Raw genomic sequence first — 26,291 nt, forward strand, 5'->3', positions numbered from 1 at the left:
AAGTAAATCAATTTTTCTGGCTTGCGTCAAAACAATCAGGAACGTTAGCATCTGCGAGATAAGTATAAATAGTTAGTATTTACCTATAATTCCATTAACAATAATTTACGTTCCAATTTGTGGAAATGGCTAAAAATAAAAAGAGTAACAGCGATTTCATAATGGCACTACTTTCCATAGTAATTATACACCCTGTTTAAATACATAGATTTTGAAATAAAACCTAATAATAAAAGACTCAAATGCGATAAAACTTTATTAACTTCTATACCGAATAAGGCATGAATTATGATCATCAAATTCTAACAATTAAATTTTTATAAATTAGATTATTTCATATTGATAATACTATAAAATATTCGATCATGTTTATGGAGCATATGTTTCCTGGAGATTTGTACTTTGTGACTATCTTCTAATATAAAAATTATTTAATTGACAAGTTAATAGGCGTGTGAATTTCCATAGAATCAGTATATACTGTACCACAAAGTTAACAGATATTTTATAAAACTGACATTTGAATCTGAAACTGGAATAGAGATTTTTGCGATGTCTAATATTTTAAGACACTGTTATGTGTAATGCATAGTCATTTTTTTTTAAATCTTGACAACTCCATTGTATGATTTCTGTAGGTAGTTTATTTCGAATGTTTGGTAGAGAAATTTTGTAAGGTAAAAAGAGCCTGTGACAATAGAAATTGTTCGGCCGAGGATTGTACTAGTATCATAGCACTTATGGCTACAAGTTTAAGAGAAGTTGACTTAAAAGTGTCCAAAGCATTGACACGATTTTGGGAAACCCGACACCTGAACAAGGCGGAAGACGCATATTCAAAATCGATTTTTGCGAATGCTACAACTGGTTCCTTTTCAACTCCTAAATATCAGTTTGTTCTAGAACGCCGAAGCGCCATATTATTTTCAATAATGAGTCACAATTTTGTTGTTTTGATGTCGATCCTTGTAGGAGCGTGTATTAGTTTACGAGTGAGCAATACTCCTTATGAACATTGTAGTGTAGTGGAGAAGTATTACAGTCTTGGTTGTTATTCGGTGATGTCGGCTTACAGCTACTTAATACATAACGTTTTAGAATCATTATAAGTAACCTTTTTATTCTATTAAAACATAATAAACCACGGCTGCACGTAGTTGGAGAACAATTAAGTTACCTCTGATAATGAAAAATGCAACTTTACCTTAGTCCAGAAGACTTCAACCTCATTTTGTGGGTTGTCTGGAAGCTTAAATAAACTTTCATTATTAGAAACCCAATTTTATGTGCGCTTTGAAGATGGAAAGCAGTAATCATTGCAAGTTGTGGGCATACATAATTTTGAAATAATTTACAAAATTCTTGTAATATATAACAAGTGGGGATTGCATCTCCCACTTTAGATATAGGAGGGATCTCACTAAGTCAGGGTAGTCGTAAATGCGAGAATATGTAACCAGTTTTGGTTCGATCGTTAGAAATATAAATCAATAAACAAATTATAAACTGAATACAGTCTTTATCATTTTAACAAATCCGTCCTCGAAGACAAGCAACAAGTAATGTAATATTATATTCTTTCTAAAATACATGAATAAAAGTTTTATATACTTTGATTTGTTATTGACAGGCTATATAACTAAAATATGTTCAAGCTATTCCGAGATAATCAATTTAGCTCCTCAGTGTCAGTTGGAAGAAAAAATAGATTTTCACATTAATTTTGCGGTACAATGTATTATATTTTGATAGCTAGTGTTTTACACAACTTATCTATGGAAATTTTTTATTTTTCTACTAGTATAAAATGAAAAGTGATACTGTGAACTTTTCATTTTCTACTAGTATAGAATGAAAAGTGATTCTGTGAACTTTTCACACCATTTCAAATTAGCAATATTAATACTGAATCTGACCTATTTTTGAAGATTTTTCTTTGCTAAGAGTTTGAATGGAATCAATAAATAGCCCTTCAATTAAATCTATTCGGATATACATATATGTATATATCAGTAGTATGTATACCAAACTGGTACAGTTACAGATTAGTTAATTATAAGATTAAATTTTCTGAAATTTGACAAAACGTTAGAGTAAGATGGGGGAATGGTGGTCATTTAATAATTGGTCCGTTTTTCAATTTATTTGAGGGACTTACGGCATAATGAGCCTATATAGTGCGCTAAATATATATATATATATATATATATATATATATATATATATATATATATATATATCAAACACATTAACAATCTATCACATGTTTCATATTTTTCAATCGGTTTGTAAAACTTTTGGGGTATTACCGGTCATTCCAAATTAATACAGGTTTGCTTCTAACATAACTAAAATGAAATAAAACGACGTTTTATTTATAATGCAATTATAATTATGCAAAATATTTTTTCAAATTTTCACAAAAATTAACTCTTTTGTTAAAAATTCAAATATATTAAAATTATTTATATTTCTACCTCGAAAATCACACATTGAGAAGCATAAGAACTATCTTTACTTAGTTTTTGAGTATATTATATTTATTTTAACCAAAATAAACTTCTTTTTTATAATCAACCAAACACATTCTTCCTTATCCGATCTTGTAGTGTACATAACTCCAAAATATAAAAATATAATAACTTCCACAAAATCTAACAAGCACATGGGATACGATATATATATTAAATGGTATAAATCACTTTAAGCTTACCTTTAACTAAATTTTTGATTTTATAATTTTTTTTTATAACAACAAAACACGTTCGTACCTTCACACAACTGTCAAACTCACTACGCACGATTCAAAATAGCGCCGCTTGGTAAATTACTCGGTAAAATAAGATTACTCGGCCCCTTACTAAATGGCAATATTAGTAGCAATAGCAGAATGTTTTTGGAAGTTGAAGATTTTAACGTGACCAGAATTGCCCACTGACCGCCATTCCGCCATCTTACTCTATTACATATGATTATAAAATATTTTAAATCAAAACTGGAATGACTTAATCATTTGAAAAATTTGATGTTCCATTATACACGAAAAATACAAAAATTATAGACAAATCACACCATCCCCATTTAAACAAAAATAATTTGAAGAATTTTGATTGATTTTGATTTTTTGAATTTTTAAATTATCTATAATCTTTTGGACCAGTTTTCATTCCCGGTAAAAAACATTTTTAAATGGTATCATGCTATTCTCATAAAAATAGCAAACATGTACTCAATAAAATTAAGACAATTGAAGAGAGTTAGTTTTTTTTGCCAACTTCACCTCATGATACTCATTTCTTGACTAAAGTAATTCCTAAACTCATTGAATAATTTTGTTATATCAAATAACATTGGAATGCAAAAATGAAGATTTATAACTGTTTGTGAAATATTCAAGATTCCTTTCATTTAATTTATTTATGAGATAATTCAAAGTATTTTGTTGTAGATGGTAGTAAATAATAAAATATTACAATGTTTTGTCTTAAACAACGTTAGATATATTTTAATACTGTTATTACTGATAATAATATCTATGGCACATTTCCAAACCATCGAAAATTAATTCAAGTCATTTCACTTAAAATCCATTGCATTTGAGATATTCATATAATTGGTTGAATTCATTTCTATATGCCAATTATTAATCTTTTATTTAAAAAAAAATATAAATCCCATATGTTCGGCTTGAAATATAACTATCAATCATAAAGGCATGCTAATTTCAGTTAAAAATAATTTTGATTATTTTCAAAAAATTACCATGTTGTTTTCACAGCCTATGTAATTAGAAAAATTTCTGTCTGATCTATATGTGAATTGACTGAAACATTATGTATATAAAAGCAAGTAGAACACAATGTTTGCAGGAATGGAGCAGATTATGAGTAAACAAGTGAGATTGAAAATTTTTTATAAAAATGGTTTGTCTTCATTTTTATGGTTTTATGACGTCTTCTTGCAATGCGAACGATTCTGAAAAATAAAAAAAAAATTAATTTTATAACAAATAATAACAGTTGCATGTGTAGTGGAGTGCAGTTAAATCAAAAAACTTCGAATTAATATTTCATTCAAGGATTTTCGTGATTGTTATGATTGTTATTGTTTTATTACTTAGGTAAAAATGCACAACATTAAAAAATTTGACGACCTTGCAATAACAAAAATAAAAAAATTGATAGAAAAAGAAATATTATTTTCATAGAGTAAACAATAAATTATATTTGTATGTTTTAAATATTTCAATTTGGATACTTTAAAATCACAAATAAAGTTTATAATATGGTTAAATTGTAGAAATATTGATTCAATACTCCTATCAACGTCAATATTGAAACCTATGAATTTAAAATGTTACAAAAGCATCGAAAGTCTTGTTTAATTAATTCCCAGATAATGAATACATAAGTATTCGAGAACACGGAAAATATATTAAAGTTAGTCCACTTCGCTCATAATATAGTTGGCAGTTGGCAAAGACTTCGTTACAATATATATATATATATATATATATATATATATATATATATATATATATATATATATATATATATATATATATATATATATATATATATATATACATTTCATTTTGGTTCATCAAACATTTTGTAATTTTCATATCTAGTTAATTGGACTCTATTAAAATATTGTTGCCACTTTTTATGGAGTATTATTCTACTGATTGCAATTATTTCCATATTACAATTTGTGTCGGCTTTTTTAAAAAACAATCATTCCATTAAAAATAATTGACTATACTCGTAATCTTCATGATCCTAATAAACCATGTTAATAACTTTAATCACAAACTAATGAAAAGTACAAATAAACTTTAAATGTCAATTAAAAATAAATGGTTGATTGACCTAATTAAGGACATTCAACATATCCTTTGTTATAATAGAAGTGACCCGAACTGTCTTTGTTCAGATAGTAAAGACTACATGTTTAGTCTGTCATAGGGTCTCAGCAGTTTGATACGTCTATTTATACAATAAATATATTATAAACACACAAATAACCTGATATATTTTTTTGCATATAACATTGATAACTTCTGCTTGATTAACTATACATTACACAATACCTCGGGAATTTGAATTTATTTTTTGCGATGATTCCTAAATATTTTTTTCAAACTATATGGTGTAATAAAATTTGCATAAAATTATTGAGGTAACTAACGTATTGAATTATTATATATAATGTATTTAGTATTCGTATAGCTATGAAAGTTATTGCGAATCTTGAGTGCTGTGTAGGAAATTCAACAGTTGAGATGGTTTGGACAGATAGTGAGAATGAAGGAGGACAGAACAGAAACAGAAATCGAAACAAAACGAAAAGAGACAGGCCTAGAAGGAAATGGAATGAAGAAATAGCGGAAATCCCGGAAAAAAATGGAGAAGAAATATCACCCCTACACCTAAAATCAAAGAGGTTGTGGATAAGGAAGTAAGTATGTATATTCATGAAAGAGGAATATCCATACATTTTTATTTCATATAAAAAGATGAGACAGGGTTTTCAAAGAGAATTCACAGGAGTCTTTATTTTTTCCGACATTTCCAACAACTACTGTTATTTAAATTGAACAGTCCATGCTTGTTAATGAATCAACAACTGAATCAAAAACATTTGTGACTGATTTCAGTTAAAAACTCAAATCATCATGACACTTTACATATATATGTAGGTATCTAATTTTTGAAGCATTATTAAAGTGTGAATAATACTATCCCAAGCAGTGGCCCTTGTGGAAATGCCAATATTAATATCCACAATTTATCATGAATTTGTGCTCTATACAGAATTTTGTGGTATATTCAAAATAAGTGAAACATATTAGTTATCAATTGTTCACTCAAGTTTTAAAAGTGAACTTTAAAGTTTCTGTAGGACACAGGAATGTGTTTTTGTGAAACGACTAAATGGCAACTTGATTTTTCTCAAATATAATTAGCTATTTACCCTATAGAAATAAAACTGCAAAACGTTCATTTGAGAACACTTAATAGAAAACAGATCTAAATAGATATACAGACAACTTTGAAACGAACAATACAACAAGTTCCGCTTTGAAAAAGTAAAACTGATTTTTTATTTACCTTTCTCAGTGGCATCCACTTTAATATTTTGCGTTTGTTTTGTTTTATTTTGTATTGAGGTTTTCGGAGAGCATTTTATTGCAAATAACCCTATGGATCCTATCACGGGTGGTACACCAGCCAACATAAAAGGCAATGTATAGTTATTGTATGTGTCGAGAATAATACCAGCAATATACGGACCCAACGTTAATGGTATAGAACATACTCCTAAAAGAAAACCTATTGCTTGTGTAGCTCCTTCTCGACCGCAGATATCAAATGCTATAGGACCTGAAAACAAATGAAATAAATTAGCAATCATTGTCCTAGGTATCTTAACTACTCGAACAAATTTGATTGAGTATGCTAACTTAATTTACTATTATATAACTTCAACTAAGGATTGACTCATTACTACCCCTTTAGTTCTTATAATAAAGTTCAATATAAAATTGTTATGGCATGGTTTTATCAAAAAGCGGATTATAAGAAAAATTTATAATTATAAGAAAAATTGTAGGAAAATTAAGAAACAAAACAGAAACTTAACATCAAAACTTAAAACATTTTTCATTACCATATGTACAAGGACTAGGAAAAGGAATGAATATGATATTAGTGTAAGTCATAAAGGACATAAACATTATCCAAATATTTCACTAAACTAAAATTTAAAACATCCAAAAACAAAAGAAGTAATATCATATATCAAGTGCCTTGTACTAATTGTGGCGCTGTCTACATAGGGCAGACATCTCAATATTTAGAAAACGATTAAGAGGTCGTCAATACATAAAAAAATACAACTACATTAACGAACCATGAAATATATAAAAAAAAACATAAATTCAATTACAGAGATTCAAAGATTCTTGATATACACGTAAAAGAGAATTTTTAGAAATAATTTAGGTAAAATTTATAGCTCTATTTTGTAAATAAGAAGTAAGGAGAAAGGAAAAATTAATTTTTCTTATTAGAACAAAGTTCTATTTTGATTTTATTCTTATTTTGAAATTCATAATGAAGGTGATCTATGGATCAATATAAATTCGCAAATTGTCAGTGTCAACATCATAAAGACTTAAAATTAGTCGACACATCAATTTTTATCTATCTTTTAAAAATTATTAAAAAAACTAATTTTGAAACAGAAGAGACCTAAAATCAATTTCCTTTTTCCCTTGTGGTCTTCACTTTAGGGCCTGTTTAGGTATTCTGTTCTCTTACATTATTTGTACATAACCATACCAGATTAGCTGTTTGGTTTTGATGTTATCGATTAATGTGTATCTCACTCCCATTATCTGCTTTATTTTATCATTCCTTATTCTGTCTCTCCTGGATTTTCCTGCAGCTGTTCTACAGAAGTCCATCTCAGTCGGAGTTAGCCTTTTTCCTGTTGATTTTTTATCTGCCACACTTCGCTGTCATATGTTATAAATATTTTTATAATATCGTGTTATATATTCGTTGTTTGTTGGCTTTTGATATTGTTTGGTCCTATAATATTCCATTTATCATTGCTTTTTGCCCTAAATGTTTCTCTCTTTGATTGTTGTCTCGAGTGTTTCATCAAGTGTCATTTTCATTCGTCAGTATTTGTATTCCTTGCAATGTTAAATCCCGTCCTTCATTTCGATGTCTTGCGCTGTTGCTCTGAGGTACATACATTCAGATTTTTTTTACATTTACTTCGAGACTCCATTTCCTGTACTCTTCTATGAGTTTTCGAGTAATGTAACTTGAATCGACATAATCCTATGCTATTAATATTTGATCGCAGTGTAGTATTGTCACTGAGAGGTATTCCCATCCTTTTGCACTTCCGTTTCAACATCTCGAGTGCCTGCTTCAAGTACATATTAAATAATGACAGGCAAAACCATTGTTTTAGCCTTCCATGGCTGCAAAACCATTGTATTTCTTAATATTAATTAATATACAATAAAGCTTACCCAAAAGAGCTATAAAACATCCATCAAAAATACCCATAGCCAATGTAATTACTACTAACCATGCATAATGTCCAACAGTAAAAGGTAATAACATTGTCATTAATCCTATACTGAAAAAACTCAATTGTTGCATGTAAATTCTATTAACTTTAGGTAAATCAGCTATATAACCAAATATTAGTCTCCCGAAACCTGAAAATGAAAATATGATTAAGAATAATAAATAATGACGGTTGATTTCGGAACTATCCAGGACAAATTTGAATCGAAATCACAGAATATTTGTAAAGGATCGTTAGAAGGCAGATTTATGTTATCCAGAGCTGAAATCTTCATCAGATCAGTACGTAGTAACTTTACGTTTACGGCATGGCGAAATCGCCGGTTACGTATCCAAATAATTCGACGACCAGGCGACGTCGCCAGTAAAATGTACACGAGCAAGCTGCGTCTGACTCACCCAACTCATTGTCCAACCGGCCACCAAGACGGAAGCATAATGAGTTTCGATAAAGAAAGATTAACAAAAGAAACTCTGCAATAAAAGATTCCGTTGTCATTAGTTGAAACATTAAAAGGATCCCTCCACACAGACAAATGACACCAAAATTGAAATTATGTGTATTCTCGATGAAGAAACACGCCCTTTGCCTATTGAGAATACACGAAACTACTGGTCGCAATCACCAAAGCCGCCAATTCTAAACTATAACCACGGGTATTTTAATAGTCGCGGACATTCTGAAATTCTAGCCGCAATGGACTACGATGCAAAGTCTTCATCGTAAAGTCATGAACTATATATAAACACCACTTCGGCTTCTATTTGATATGAAAGGATGGACCCTTCTTAGGTATCTTACTTTTTACCTTTTTGCAACGCACATAATAATTTTCTTTTATGCACGACGCGTCTATTTTCGATAAGAGGACTCAGAGAATTGACTATTTCATTTGACGATTGTAGGTAGCCAGAGGTAACCATGGCTACGTTACTGGTTCCGTCCCCAATGGCAATCCAATAGGGCTCTTAGATTGTCCATGGACGATAACTTTTAAGATAATATTGTTGCTTGATGCATTAAAATGAAGTGTTGAATTTCTGGAGTACATAGACAAATAATTCAAATACTATTGTTGAAGGTGAAAAAGTGGCATTTACAGGCTGCATCATTCCTGGTGAAACTATTTACCGTTCCAATACTTAAGATATATGTTCTCTTTTTTTGAAATCTAGAGCGCTCAATGCCCAACACAATCCGTAAAAATTATAGAGACTTTTGTGTCCTAATAATCAATTTTGAAAACCAAGCTTTCACTGTATTTCAAGTTCTCTGTGAAATTTTGTTTCCAAATATACTTTAATAATTTGCCTTCAGATGACAATTCAATACAGTGGATAATAGTTTATTTATTGATTGTGAATTACCAGCTTGAATTAATAACATCAAGACACACAGTAATAGTTATGTTAGGATATTATTTCGAATCAACAAAATTTAAGATCTTTGAATAGAATTTAATTAAACTGGAAAGGGACAGGAGGAAAATCGCGCTGAAAAACAACGACTTACGAATCTAACCTTCAAAATATAAATTGATCGAGAAACTGAACTTTTCAACTATTAAAAATTATTAAAATACAAATTAAAAAAAGAACAATTGAAAGATGGTAATGTTGAGAATTTCCAACTATAAATATTGAAGTTTGTTTATACTACGTTTGCTGATTCAACAAATAATGATACAAATTGATAATATAAACAATACTTTTACTAATAACATTTACCAAATATTTAATTTGTATTCCCAACAATGTCATAAAACTTTTGTAGTTTACCTTCATACCTCTTTCAAACAAGCTTTCCAATATGCATTTATCAATATTCATAACATTTGGACGCTAGTAGAACAAGCATTCATTAGGAACCATCAGTACCAAGTACGATTGTGTCGAAACAAGTTGGTTTTCAAAAGTGAATAAATATGTTATGAATGTAATACTAAATACAAAGTTTTTACAAATAATTATTAAATATCCATACGTTGAGTTCACGCGTAGATATAGGAAAACAAAATGGATTTCTAGCCTTCATATTTACTATAATATTTGTAGCGCACAAACCGCTGTCACGTGAAAATTCACGTTAGCTTCATTGAATTTATAAAGAATAAGAACAATGCGAGTATTTAGAAAAGTGTCCGCTAAAATGTATTAAATAAGGGTGGCGCCACAATATAAGTTATAGTATGTATAGTAGCTCTGATTCAAGCAGAAGAAATGTACACCATTTGCAGATCGCAGCTACCGACGTGTTCTTTGTAATGCTTCTTTATGATGTCAACCTTAATTGGAAATACCACCGCTTATAAAATCAGATGTGAAATCTACAAGGTTTATGGACAAAATGCTATGAGTGATTAAATGATTAAAAGATGGGTCAGACAGTTCAATGAAAGACGCTCCATGAAGAACGAGTACGCCCGTCTTTGGATACTGACAAACTGGTTCATTCAATTGAAGAGAAGCTTACTAGAACCGTAAGTTTGCAATTAGTGCTTGTGCTATGGAATTTCCGCAAATCTGATGATTTAATTCATGACATTATTACTGAAAATGGATATTTCGAAAACTTTGCTTATGTTTGAAACCTTACGACACACCAGAAACTAAAAGGCAATAAATGGAATGGAGGCACACTTCTCTCTCAACGAATGTTAAGCCTAATGAAATATTGACACCTCGAAATCTAACGTGTACCGTTTTTTGGGACAGAAAAGGCAATTTGCTGATTTTTAACAATCCACATGTTTCCTGCGACAACGTTAAGAAATTGCGCCGCGCTATACAAAACAAGCGCCGAGGATTACTATTAAAAGGAGTTGTTTTTATCCACGATAATGCCCAACCTCACGCTGCGGACGTGACAAAGATACTTCTACAGGAATTGGCCATGATAAAATGACAAATGATGACTGATAAGTGTTGTAGCCATTCACTGAACTGGCAATCCTGCTTTCTTATATCCGTGACGTAAAATGCTAATTTATATTGTTTACATTTACAACTCTTATAATTTCGCAGATGTACTAACAGTGGTATAAACAAGCCCAATTAACCGATATTAATTTAACAATATAATTCAAACATTTATTCGGAATGGTTACAACAAATCCCAAATCCCTAGAAGCAACTACAAATTTACATCTCCAATTCCCTGTTCCACTTGTTTAGAGAATCAATTGAAGGTATTCCTTCCTTGTAACAGACAAAATTTGCAGAATCCTCAAACACAACGGTATTTATAAAATCTTCAAACTCAATCAGAAACTGTTCCACCTAATTAGATCTGTCAAAGATAAAATATCCAATCCAAAGATTTTCCCCGTTCCTATATTGTCCAGACACATCGACATATATTTTAATAGAACTAAAATTATCGCTCCACTTCGCTCCTTCAAGTCAGGATTAATCACGAATCTATCAAAATAGAGAAACGTTCGAACTAATTGAATACAAAAGACGATAGCTAGAGATTACCGTCAACCTGGAAATACCTTCATCACCGTCTTCATCCACTTCATTCTAATAACACTTCGGCCAACAATAACATTTCCTTTAAAACCCTCCGAGAAGCCGAACTCCACACATTTATTACCCCTCCCCGCGTATATTAAGCTGCGGCAGCCATTTCATAGGACACGAACCGGACTAGACCCATAATTTGTTGCCCAAAAATTAATTTTGTTGCTTTTGCCGTTATCGAGATAATGCGTGGCTTCGTGGTGTAATATTAAGCTGCGGCAGCCATACAGCTTATTTCGGTAACGAAAAAAGCTACAAATACTGGCCTGGCGGCATATTTTGTTGTTGCTAATTTGTTACTTTAAGATAGCGTGATTCAAAAATTACCGAAACAGTCCCTGCTTTTGCGACATTAAGCTGCGATAGCCATTTTGCATGTTTCCGTAACGAAAATAGCTATTAATACAGGCTTGACGGCATATTTTGTTTCTTTAAGATGGTGTGAATAAAAAGTTCCCAAAACAGCCCCGAATAATATCTAGCTTGTCTATTTTGTGTATTTTATGGAATGTATTTCTCTCGTAGTATCCAGCAGCCGCGGTGTGTATATGTTGTGAGTTTTTTGTTGAAAGTAAAAACAATCGCAGTCTTGTTTCGCCTTGGAGAAAAGTGCGGAAGAACGCCGGTAGTTGACAAAAAAACCTTTGAGGACGAAAAAAAGATATATGCCGATAATAATGTTGTGGTGAACGATAACGATATATGGAGTGATATTTCCACCATATTTCAAGAAAAGTTGAGATCGATCTATTCATTGGTAGTGACTAATCGCTGGAAACAACAGTTAATGATGTGCAAGTGACTTAGAAAAACAATACAACAAATGTATAATAAAGTTTGCTAGTGAATTGAGTGATTATACATTGTAAAAAAAGAACGAAATAACAACAAAACTTTTTGCTAAATCTTAATAATGCCCATTAATCGCTGCGGTCAGAAGCTTTCTTGATTTAGCTATATTGTTTGTTATAAAAAATCAGTTTTTAAAATTAGTTCTGTACATATAAAAATATTTAAAAAGTCAATTTTCTAAGATCAGATTCGAACCCGGGAACTTCAATTTGCAAGCAATTCAAATCTGAAATATGAGAATAAGTAACTGTGCAGACAACACCAAGTGAAATATTTGAGGTTCTCATAAATGGGATACTATACTAAATTATCGTTCGCAGTAAAATATTTATTTTATTGTATGCTCTCTAAAATGTTAAGCGCAACTTTTGGTTATCAAATTTATAATATTGTGTCTGACCATATTTATGACATAACATTTTACTAACCTGATGCCACACCTATACACATTATAGGTAATTTGGTGTCGGATCCTTTTTCAAAGTTCAGTTCGACGAATTTGAGCATGTATACATATGGCACAAAATAACCAAACAAAGAAATGGCTATAAAACTCACCCAGATTACATATTTGTAATTTTTAAATAGAGCGATATTGAAAATATCAGCGATTGTAGTTTTTTTATATTTAATTTGTGGAGTTAGGGTGATTGGCTTGAACAAGAACGCGAACAGCATTATTAAACTTGATTGAAGAGCCAATATTCGCAGAGTCCATTCTATCTGGAACAAAACGATATTTTTGAGCTTAACTGAACGTTTACATGTTTTAAAATATTGTAAAGTAAAAATTAATCGAAGTATTCTCAATACCGACATTCACAAACGTATTTTGTAATCAACAAGGTGGTCCAAGTTGTTATATACGATGGTTGCTACTTAATTTTTGAGATATTGCAACACTGAAATTGCCATCATAAAGTCATATTGTCATACGAGTGCTATTTGAGTTGTTTACAGATACTTGATACATTCTTTTAAATCGCCAACATTTTCGTGCGATGATTTACTATGACTTTTGACGTGGATTAAACCAACAGCAGTTCAACTTTTGGTGATGAAGCACCATCACGAGTCACCGCGTTTCGCTGGTTTTCCGAATTAAATCGTGGTTGCACTTAACTACAGGATGAATTTCGTGAAGGTCATCCAAAATCGGCTGTTGTGCCAAGAAACATCGATGCTGTGCGTAAATCGATATTGCAAGATCGTTGTGTGACATAGTATTGACTTATGTACATAGTATTGATTTATGTACATTTTGTTGGAACTAAACAACGAAGGAAACACAATAACTATATTTAAAGAACTAAATTGGGAATCTTAAATTATTTTCCTGTCACTTTCTATCCCATTTCATTCAATAACATGGTATTTGTTATAATTTTTTTTTATTTATTTTAAGAAATTATTTCAAAAAAAATGTTTTTTCAATTTTTTAATCCAAAACCTTGCTTATATAATTGATGTTTTTGATAAGTGAGTTGTATTAAACTGACTTTTTTGTTTTTGCTAGAGTTTCATCGACTATTGTTTTTGTTTCCTAATGAAATATGATACATATATGTATGAGATTTCGTTTTATTAGATATTAAAGAGAATTGATCGATGTTTACTATACGCTCAAAAGAATGCCACTGCTAGTATCGGTAAGAATGCCGTCGAGCGTTTTTCTCTTAAGAATGGGGGATGTAACAAATCGCCGATTTATTTGAATTAGAAGATATACTGCTCCATATCAGAACATACTAGCAGATATTCTGAAAAATGAGGCTCTCAATTCACCCATTTAAAGGTTTAGTAGAAGGATAGTTTAGCGAAAACTTGTATCTTTGAAAATATCTCCTATGAATTCGGTCAATCAAAGTCTAATCAAAAGTCTTCCGGCCCAAAAAATCCAAGTATCCGTTTTTGAACATCCCAATACCCAAAGCGAAATATTTCTATGCAATTTATACATACTATTTGACGACCGAATGCTACTTTAGACGAAATGCGGAGACAAGTCAATTCCATCAAATAACTTGGAGGAATTCCGGATGGATCTATCTTACTTCATATATGGACAACACATTCTACCCATAATCGATTATTAGAGCAAACGCACCATATTCAATCATCTTTTAAAATGGCTCTGGTTTTGCGAGCGAGAATTCTAAGATACTGTTAATATCAGAGCCGTTTCTTTTCTAGCAACATCGTTGACATAACTCCCATTCCAAGCCGTCTAAGCCTATTGCGAGCCTGATACATCTCCCTCCTCCCTGTTCTTCTAAATCCAAAAGGAAACTTCCCTATCCTTCTCTTCAGCTGCTATCGACGGCCTACCAACAACTAACCGAACATTTCCTAGCCTTTTTCTATGATTCCCCTATCGTCATCCAAATCACAAACCCCACTTCTCCACTTGTTGAGTTCCTAGTTTATCAGCCAAATGGTCGACATCAGAAAATAATGTAGCTTCAGGTGTAAACTCACTTCTGTCTACCCTATCTTGCACCTAATAACGCTTTATTTCCACGAGCCATTTTATTTTATTCAATATAAAATTTCACTTGCCACAAACAGCAAGCGCACACGCGGCACAAAGAAAACCCCAAAAAACATCCCAACTCAGTTCTGCAGAAATGATTTCTATATCCTGAAATAAAGTCACTTCCTAAATTAAATATCCCTCATCCACCCAAAAAATAATGTTAACGATCTATTCTTTTCCTATGAAATGATTGTTGTAATTTTATTGGTTTTAGAGGAATAAATGTACGTTCTTAATGAAATATATATTTTACTCAAGTTTTATACGGCTTCTGTCTTTTGAGATTTCGCTAAGGCCTTCGATTGTGTTGATCATGAAATTCTGATTAACAAACTAGAGTATTACGGCATCCGGGGTGTTCCTTTAAAGTGGCTTGTATGTTAACTTGAATGTAGAAAACAATGGGTACGAATTAATGGTGAAGTTTTGAATAATTTACCAGTTGGCAGTAGTATACCTCAGGGTTCAGTTCTATGTCCAATATCCATTAATGATGTCACAGACTTACTAATTAATGGTAAATTCACTTTATTTGCGGATAAAACCAGTGTAGCCTGGAGTGATCCAGATATACAAGCTTTACATTCTACCATGGCAAAGATGTCATTACTATTAAGTTCTGGTCTGATGCGAAAGGTCTCTGAGAAAACTTTAGTTGTATCCTACAAAGGAGTTTGAAACTAAACAATGACTTATAATAAGATCCTCAAATGCGATCTTTCAATGGTCTGTACATGTAGAGCCCTTCTGTAACAAATGAAGTTGAATATATCCCTGTATTCTGCAAGACTTGCCAAGTTGGTTCAAGAATGTGTACTGAAAGCAATTTTTTAATAGAAAACGACAGCAACGTGAGTCCTGTCAGATTATTTTAAAAAACTGTTATCAAAAAGGGGCCCAAATATTAAAATCAACAGTTTATTTCCAAGAATCCGAAAATGATGACTGGTATAACATGCCCATAGTAAGAAATACGATTCAAAATTAGACAAAATCGTCTGCTGAAGCGATTGGCTTGAATACCAAGGAAAAAAAAATTCCTTATCACTCCAATAGACCGACAGCAGTTAGTCGATTAGCCAAAAGTGGCGTACAAGAGTAAAAGCTTATAAAAAACATCATAATCAAATCATTAACAGCATGCGTATTGGAAATACATCTTCATCAGTTATAGAAACTAACACGTCTGGATCTTCAATTAACTTTTCTTATTGTTCTTTTGTTAATTGCATCTTCAAATAAATTGTTTTTGCTCTGTATTCTGTCTATAATTAGGAAAAGAATTTCTACCTGAATAATCCTAGAACATCGATAAATGCTCAAAAATTCTCAAGCTTGTTGTTTATAGGTAACAGACCTCCTCCTGCGGTGTCGGACTGTTTCCAAGCAACAAGGTTCGAACTCTGTTATAAATTTTTGTTCGAACAATTATCAATATGTTTGCATTATTAGTACAGAAAACAAATTAAAAAAATATGACTTGAAGCATTTCTGGGAGCCTTATTTCGAAATGGCTTTCATCTTTTATTTTCGGAATGAACCAGAAGTCGCATAGTATTAAACCTTGTTACACAACGCGTTGTCATGAAGAAGAAGAAAGTGTGTTACTATTTTCAGGCTTCTTTTTTTACATTGTTCCTCAAATATTCCAGTTCCTCGTGAATACTGAATCGCATGTAGGGTCGAACAAATTAGTCCACTATTTGTACATTTTCACCTGCTTCAATTTTAATTCATTCATACCACTTGTAAATATCCTCCAAAATTACTACATACTCAGCGTAGGTAGATTCTTAACATTTGGGGACCTTTTTGAACACTCTTTTTCAACTTCTAGCTTAGTGTTAATGCATTAGCGAAGTTCTATATTTTATAAAAGATATTAACACGATTTTACTAACCAAAGTGGCTGTAGTACTGGACTGATAAGCCGAAACCGGTTCAAACTCGTCAATGCTTCTTCAACACATACAGTTATGAGACTCATTAGTTGAAATGGGTGCATCACAAGTAATTGCACCCATAAAAAATCGTCACTTGATTACACATTGCTGATTAATATTCATTAATCCAATAAATAGAATAATATTGAATATACTACCCAATACATAGTTATTGGGACAATGTTTAATGGTTATTTCAGTCTAAATATGGTCATGTTGGGACAGTTTATTATATTCATACTAAACAAACTGTTAATTGCTACCTTGTTTACCTTCTATCACAATTACCCTATCTAATACGCGTTTCTATAAGTAAATTAACGTTTTCAGAGACCGAAGAATGTGTTGTTAGTAAACAGTGTGTTTAATACGAATGTGACTGTATTTGTAGACCCAATTCTTACCGGTATAAGGTGTTTAGTATTGTTTCACCAAATACTTAATCAGTATAACATAAACTACTTACTTACCTCAAATCGCCTTAAACAAGCATCGATTAAGTAAGGCATTACAATCGTGAATACTGAACTACCGGCTGCAGCGAACCCGTTAACTTTTCCCAAATACTTCTTGAAGTAATGTCCTAAAATAGCCAAAGACGGTGTATACGCTAATGCCCCTCCTAAACCGTACATGACTCCATACGTAATGCATAGAATTACGATATCATCGATAAAGAATGAAGATAGTAACATTCCACCGGAAGCTATTGCACCACCGAGGAATGTTGTTTGTCGAAGGCCTATATTGTCAGTCAAAACCCCAGATACGGGAGACACGAAAAATACTGTTCCCATGGAAAAGGAACCAATTAAAGCTGCAAATACAATAGCATTATTATTATTATTATTATTATTATTATTATTATTATTATTATTAGTATTATTATTATTATTATTATTATTAACTGTCCGAAAGTACAAATTTGAATTATTGGTGCTGATTTTATTTGTCGTGTAATACTTACAGCTTGTCTAATTTCATTTTGTCACGCGTACTGACCAATGTAGCTTCCAGTCGTAAGCAAACATAAAATTTTAAATTGACCAAGTAGTGAAATAGTCGATAATAACGTTGTAAAGACAACGTTGTGAGACATTAACACCTTTGGCAAATATTCGGGAAAAAGTTGCACAAGCAGTTGGTATTAACCAAGGCACATTGAAAAATATTATCAAACAAGGTTAAAATTTTAATGAAAGGAGATGTTAATGATGGCGTTTTAAGTAGAATTATTCAAAATTGGTATGCGAAAGTAAAAACAATGCTCTAACAACAACTTTCAATTGTTTAAAGCACTAATTTAATAAAGACTCGAGAGCACATTACTTCGGAAATTGGGGATAAGGATTTACGGGGATTTATGCGGATCATTCAAAGAATCCTCGACTACCTTTCCATTCTCCAAAATGAGTATTAGGATACTCCCACACACATAACGCGTAGTGAGGCGACCTCCCGCCTGGTTTCAGCATTGATTTGCAGCCTGACTTGGGCGTTGAGACGGTTCCATTGCATTTTGACTGCTGGGTCTCTAATTCGAACGCACTGCCTGTATAACTGTCTTTTCGGACGAATTTTGGCTCGGATATTTTGTGAGATTGAAATATAGTTAGAAGTTAGAAGTCCCAGGTTTGGTAGGGTCTTTGCCGGGCTTAGGAATCAGAACTGTGTTGGCGGGTTTCCAACATTGAGGAAAGTAAGAAAATGCCAAGTAGGCGTCAAACAGGCCGCAGAGCTCAGAGAGAGCTGTATCAGGCAGGTTTTTTATTGCCTGTCTTGAGGTTCCATCCCGCCCAAGAACGGAGTTTTTCCAAGCCCGGCAAGCCGACTTAACGACATCGACGGTGAATGGTGCGAGATGTGGAATGTTTTCATTTAGTTGGATAATACAGTGAGGGCTCCGGGTTATGTTTTGAATAAAGAAATGGGTTTATTTGGCCTCCCACTTTATCCGCTTCTCAGCATTGATTTCCAGCCATACTTGCGCGTTGAGAAGGTTCCATTGCGTTTTGACTGCTGGGTCTCTAGTTTGAACTATCTTTTCGGACGAATTTTGGCTCGGATATTTTGTGAGATTGACATATAGTTGGTGTGGTAAGAGGGACGGCGATGTCTTGCGCAGCGATAATGTAGGACAGAAGTGGAGGTATTGGATGGGGTGACGAGGGGAGTCCGTTACGGACGAGAAGTGGATAGTGGTGTAGCAAATGAATCTTGGAGGTAATTTGAAGAGGGTGTAAGTGATAGATAAAATTTGATTACTGTGGGAGCTTAATAGATGCTTCAATAGATGTCGCTTCCTGGTTAAACCTGGACAATTAATGGTCCATATTGTGAAGTCGATTGAACTCCATGTTTCAGTGGGAAGTATTTGATTTTTGGGTAAAGTCAAAATGAATGCGGTTACTCACGCCGCTAGTTACGGTACAATTGTATCCGTAAAAGGAGGGAATAAGGCGTTGTAGCGTTTCGGCTACTAGCACGCGAGACTTTTGGTGTTTCCGTTCTTTTGGACGGGACAGATCGATTTGGCCTTGCAAGTATCTGCGGAGTGGCCGGTAGAGGAGCAGCGGATGCAGTTCTCAGAATTTTTTAAGTTGTGTTGTATTATAACGCAAGTTAATTATATTAACAATGAGACGCCGCTGGAGTAGTTTTTTTTGTCACTGAATTTTTCACTTCTCAAGTAAGAAAAGATACTTATCACTTTACAGACATTCAAGTCCATAAATAAAATTACGTGTTTATATAAAATGGCTATTCTAATAGGAGGGGAGCCCACGATGTATTGTGGTTGCCAGGATTTCGATTAGGATTTTGGTGTCTGTAAAGAGGTTGGAATACAAAACAGAATCATTCGTATAACAGTAACTGCCCTGTTGGAACATGTGATGTCTATTGCGCAGAATCGTCACCGTACAAAGGACGGTTCTTTGACGGATTTGAACAAACCTAATGTATACCGTTTCATAGGTGGGTGAGGGGCTATAGATTTTCAAATATGTAAAAAAATACCGTTGCATGGACATACTCGAGCGTGACAGATATTGATAGTATCAATATTCTACGTATTTTCAATAAAGTACGTTATGTTAATCTGATCGTTTGTATGATCGAGCGCGTAAGATTTAATAAGGGGCGTTAAGTGAACCTAAATGACTCTTTCAATTATCTGATAATTTCGCGGCCATTATTATAATGAGCAAAAAATAGACGTGCTGTCTCATAATCTGACGATTACCTAGAAGAATTCTCCTAATATGACTAAATTTTTTCATTCATTTCATTCAACTTAATTAAATGCTCAAGAAATAGCATGCAAATAAAAAAGTGTATGTTTTTTAAGTAGAATATTTGTATTTATAAGAGAATAATTTGAAAAAAATTGCTCAAAAAATTTTTATTTTTCATAATTAATTATCATCTTCATCAGTAGAATTTGTTTTTTGCATAGTAGTCTCATCACAATATAAATAATCAGCCACGCTTTAGTAAATCCCGAAATCCCCGCTGAGGCTCCCCTACTATAATAAACGATCAACATATCTACATCCTTATCATACCAAATATTCCAATAGTTACTTTTTTGAATGCACATTTGAGCCGCAGAATATTCAATTAATTTTTAAGCAATCTTTTCGTTACTTCCTACATATTGTTAAGTAATTTCTGTCTCGCAGTAGCAATACTATCTAATCAATTAAACCCTAGTAAATTTGATAACTAATTACTTATGAATGTGGGATGTAAATAGTAGTCCTCTTTTCAATCTCATTAAGAAATTGACAAAATGGAAAGAGATTAAATCAAATTGAACTGACCGATTTCCATATCAATCGATATCAATTTATTTCGAAGAATTGATTCGGTGCATGATAAAATATACGAGGCAGAAAGTCAATAGCAGTATTCGGTTTGTAACAAAGATTCAAAAAATTAAAAATCCAATAGATAACTACAAACTTGAAATTTGGATACAGAATTTTAATCTTCATTGTAGTTTCATTAGAATCTTTGCTAAATTTTCATATAGTGTAGCTTAAACTGGTGTCTTATTTTACTTATTTTTAACCATTTTAGCTTGATTAATTCTATCGTTACAGCTATTGATTCACTTCTTATTCTTCTTATTCTTTTCACTCTTCTTAAGATCTTCATTTCCATTGCTACTATTCTGCTTTTGTCCTGTTTATCAGTACCTAGATTTCACTTCAACATGTTGATATTGGTCTATATACTGTCATTTTAATTTTCCTGCCGATGACCTTGAAAGTGCATTATTGTGTGTTATTAAGTATTTGATCATTTCCGCCTGTTCCATTTTCACCTTCTATTGTTTTGTTAATCTATTTATTTTCTTTTCCTACATAATTTTTTTTATTTGCAACCCATGTGCATCATACAAACAATCAGATTAACATACGTACTTTATTGTAAATACGTAGAACGATGCTATCAATATCTGTCACGCTCGAGTATGTCCATGCAACGGTGTTTTTTTACATATTTGAAAATCTATAGCCCCTCACCCAACTATGAAACGGTATACATTAGGTTTATTCAAACTCGTCAAAGAACCGTCCTTCCTACGGTGATGATTCTGCGCAGATTACATGTTCCAACAGGGCAGTTATCGTTATACCAATGATTCTGTTTTGTATGCTAACCGACTTGGGCATCGTTCGTGAACTGGGTCTGGGACGATCTTTTGGATAGTTGGCTGTTAGCAAGTACTGTTACAAGAGCCGTGCACAACCAGAGATTGCGCAAAATGTCATTTAAACGCTTCCAGTAACCGTTCCAAGAACGGTTCAGATTAGCAGTTTTAAACAAACCTAGTACGAACATGTATTGATATCTAGTTAGCCTAGACCAGTTCCAGGCATAAACAAAATATTGTGTCACCATAGCAACGAACAATAACTTATTAGAAGTTTCAGTGAAAAGTTTAACGTCAAAAAAGTAAACCAGAGTTACCCAATAAATTAAAAGAAAAAAGAAGAAAAAAATTCGGAAAATCGAAAAATTGGAGTGTCGAGCCATCATAAAGTACTTGTACTTAAAAGGGTTAAATGGTAAGCAGATTTATGAAGAGATGCCTAATACCCTTTGTGATCAATGTCCTTCGTGAAAAATTGGACTGCAAGCTTCAAAAGAGGTAAATTTTCCATTGAAGATGGGAAGGCCAGTTTCTGTGTCAGTCCCTGAAAATATCAGTTCATGCCATAATTTTATCAGACCGTCGAATTGGACTAAAACGGATATCTTAAGCACTAAATATTTCTACGAACGCGTTCATCATATAGTTCACGATAATTTGAACATAAGAAAATGCAAGGGAGAAGCATCGCATTCGATCTGTGCTCGATTTGAAAACGATGTAGACTTCTTAAACTGAATTGTTACTATGGATGAGACTTGGACCTTTTTTTGAAAGGTCTGGAGACGTTGCAGGTTCGCTGTAATAAATGTATCCAATTAAGAGGAAAATATGTTGATTAATAAATTATTTTGACATTGAAATTTTGTTTGGTTCTATAGTAGGCTAAGAATTTTTCAATATATCCTTGTTTATAATATTTTTTCTTATCATACGAGCTTTGAACCTAATCTCTCTAAGACGCTCGAATAAATCCCCATTTAGCATCGTGCGCTCCCCTACTATTAGAATAACCATTTTATATAATATATTTTTTCTTACTTGAAAAAGTGTAAAATTCAGTGACAAAAAAACAACTTCAGCGGCGTCTTATTGTTAATATAATTAAGTTGCATTATAATACAACACAGCTTAAAAAAATAATCTCGGAGACTATTAAGAGGGTTTCAGAGATATAGAGGTGATGAAGTCTGATGAAGTTAGCGTCTCATAGTTTGAAAGGAGCTCTTATAGCGTCCAGCATAGTTTTTATATATACTTTTTATCGATAGTATTAAATACAGAAAACGGCATTTTAAATAATGAGACGATAGCGACCGGAGGAATAGAAATATTCATTCCCAAAAACACAATCAACAAGCCGAATACTCCGTAGTTAGCGGCGTGGGTAACCGCATTCATTTCGACTTTACTCAAAAGCAATTCCTCCCACTGAAACATAGGGACCATTAATTGCTCTGGTTTCGTCGGAAAAGACAGTTATACAGGCTGTGTGTTCGAACTAGAGACCTAGCAGTCAAAACGCAATGGAACCGTCTCAACGCCCAAGTCAGGTTGGAAATCAATGCTGAGAAGCGGAGAAAGTAGAGGGCCGCCACCGCCGTCTTGGATTATAGACGGGGTCGTGCGTTTTGACAATAATTCTACAGACTTACAGGCCAAAGAAAGCATTGAAACCCGCAAACTGGCTTTACTCCAGCTGACAATCCCCATTTCTTAAGGGACTTTACCGAAGAAACCTATTTCTTTACTCAAAACATAGCCCGGAGCCCTCACTGGATTATCCAACTAAATGAAAACACTCCACATCTCGCACCATTCACCGTCAATGTCGTTAGGTCGGCTTGCCGGGCTTGGAAGAACTTCTCTCCCGGGCGGGATGGAACCTCAAGACAGGCAATGAGAAAACTGCCTGAGACAGCTCTCCCTAATCTCTGCGGTCTGTTTGATGCCTGCTTGGCAACCAACACCAGTGCGCCTCCGCCATTTTCATGGATGATCAGAAGGCTTTCGACCAGGTCTGGCACGCCGGACTTGTTAGGAAGCTTCTGACTATCCGCCTGCTACCTCCTACAATAAAATTGATATATTCATATCTCACCAACCGCTCCATCAGTGTCAAAGTTGGTAATTGCCTATCCGAACCTTTCACCCTCCTTACTAGCGTTCCACAAGACTCCATTCTGGCCCCACTCCTATATATTATCTATACGTATAACACTTCACTCATTTTTAGTTGGACGGCCGATCTGAATGACACAGAGTACGTAAACGAGTCTTTCTGATCATGTTGCTCGGAGGAAATTTCGGACGTACCCACCCCCTCACCCTACTTCATATGTATATAACATACATCCACCCCATTATCTAATATAGAGCAAACGTCTAGATTGTATGTAGATTCAGCCAGCCGGAGTAACACCGTTATGTCAATACCGATATAACCCCCATGCCAATCCGCCCAAACGACCTCCAAACCCGCTATGTGATTCGTACCACGGAATCAACTAATTCCGCTGCAAAAGAAACCCTTCTCATCCCCTGGGTCAACAATATGCGGTCCTCGGCTCAAAACCAAAGAAAAAACTCCCTTATCCGCCCCTTCGACTGCTCCGAGCCCCAACACTTACCCTACACGATTCATTTCGTTTTCTCCTGACCAAAATTTCTCTTCAGAAATAGTTAGACAAATACAACCCAATGCCACCACCACAATCTCAGCCCTGCAGAGGAGCTATTTCTATATCACGACCTACTCCAACAATGAACAAACCCCCCTCCTTACAAAAATCCTCCTTATCTTACCAAACTTTAACCAACGAATCTGTCTCTTTCCCTCTCTCCGTAACTAAATTTAATTTAAATCAACTTTTTTATATATGTAGTTTAAAGACATTAAGTGACAACGTGATAATCGATAATTTCCATAATATATTGGAACCCGGATATACATGAGTGAGTATATTATTACTAACTAATTTTTATAAAATCGTTTACTATTTTCTAAGAGTTCGTATAACCCACATTGTATCCTTGTAAGGAATATCATATTTCAGAATATAGATTAAATTAATTCATTATCGAGCAAAAATCTATAATGCCAAGTGTTATGAAAATATTCTCATAAATCTACGAGTTATTTGGGAAATTATTATAATGCAATATGCAACGAATTATAAATTTTATTTGGTCAGGAAGACATAGCTTTTCAATAATACAATTTTTTTAGACTCTACCTAAGCGGTTTTGGTTAGGCTATTTGACCTAACAGGTGATAGATACATATAGTACTGAATTTTAGATTTTTCACCCCCATAAACCTTGCTTAGGGATTTAAAATACAGTCTTATCAGTTATCTATTTTCTAATATTCGAGTAAGGAAAATTATAAATTGAATGAAATGTTTGTTACAATAATTGATTTTCACATTCTTAATTAGACATATTTTCTAAATTACCCCGTACAGATATGGTTCATTCACCAAAAAATTAAATTGAATAATAAATTGTTTGATTGAGGTTCATACATATGCTTGTTATGTTTGTTATAATAGAAATAAAAAAATCAAGTCTTATTCATTTGTTTAAACACAATACTATTCGTAATTTTTCAAGATTTCAATTTATGTATGTAATATGAATATATATCGACTTACCTGCTTTTCCAGAAGCACGACTATCATTTCTACTTTGTAATTTATCGTAAAATTTCGAATAAAGAACTCCATAAGAATTGATAACGCCAAATAAGATTCCATTGCAAAAAAAGGAAGCTAACATTATCACCCATGCTCGCGATCCCCCATCCGCCGGTGGTTTATTACCACCTTCATGATTTACCGTTCCATTTTGATGTTTGTTTCCACTATTATTATCAATTTTTGTCGACACTAAACTACTTTCGACGTCTTCAATCATTTCTTAACCTAACTTTTTTAGAACCCGCGCATCACCTTAGTTTTAATCAACAGGACACCACGTGCACGACTAAATTTCAATTTACACAACTCCGAAACCGCATGGCTAATCTGTCAATATTCAGTCGATAGGAAGGGGAATATTATATTACACCCTGTTGCCATTTTGTTCAAATTAGCATGGGTACGATATATCTTTAGCTACATATCGACGTTTTAATCTGATTAAACTTAAACTTATCAAGCTAATTGATAGAAAACAATGTTTGTATTTGTTCTAAGTATACCAGAGAATACATTAATGACTTTTTTCAAATAATATTGGCAATTGCATTCATTCATAAATCGTATAATTTTGCATAGCATTTATTGTCTTGCCGTTTCAACGTTGATAATATTTTTCTATTGGTTCAAATGAGTTTTAATGGAAATTGCGTTGTTTGAATTATTTTGCTAATTAAATAATAAATAGTGTATCAATAACATAATATATAAACAAATAAAACAAAGGGATTAACACGAACATAATCACTTGCTGCCTCATAAATAATTCAAATACGAGGGCTATTAAGAAATAAGGATAGTTTTCATCTGACGCCACTAGACGCAGACTAATTATATGTTAGTTGTCTGGGTGCGTGTAACAACTCGTCGATTGTGCATGTTTCCTGCGGTTTTCCTGTAACTTGTTGAACCGGCAAAGCACAAACATCTAGTAAAGCACCTCATTTAGATACAGCA

General features: G+C 33.1%; 1 protein-coding gene across 1 annotated transcript; it reads right to left on the minus strand.

Moving 5' to 3' along the window:
* Nucleotides 1-243: 243 nt before the first annotated feature.
* On the minus strand, nucleotides 244-25,680 carry LOC130452961 (monocarboxylate transporter 10). The gene is made up of 6 exons (XM_056792510.1): nucleotides 25,290-25,680; nucleotides 17,441-17,787; nucleotides 12,920-13,214; nucleotides 8,054-8,245; nucleotides 6,114-6,386; nucleotides 244-3,975 (listed from the first exon to the last, which is right to left on the minus strand). Exons 1-6 carry the CDS (start codon nucleotides 25,549-25,551, stop codon nucleotides 3,938-3,940), a joined length of 1,407 nt encoding a protein of 468 aa, XP_056648488.1. The 5' UTR covers nucleotides 25,552-25,680; the 3' UTR covers nucleotides 244-3,937.
* Nucleotides 25,681-26,291: the final 611 nt, after the last annotated feature.

This window comes from Diorhabda sublineata, chromosome 2 (assembly GCF_026230105.1).
Source record: "Diorhabda sublineata isolate icDioSubl1.1 chromosome 2, icDioSubl1.1, whole genome shotgun sequence".
NCBI classification, from domain to species: Eukaryota; Metazoa; Arthropoda; class Insecta; order Coleoptera; family Chrysomelidae; genus Diorhabda; species Diorhabda sublineata.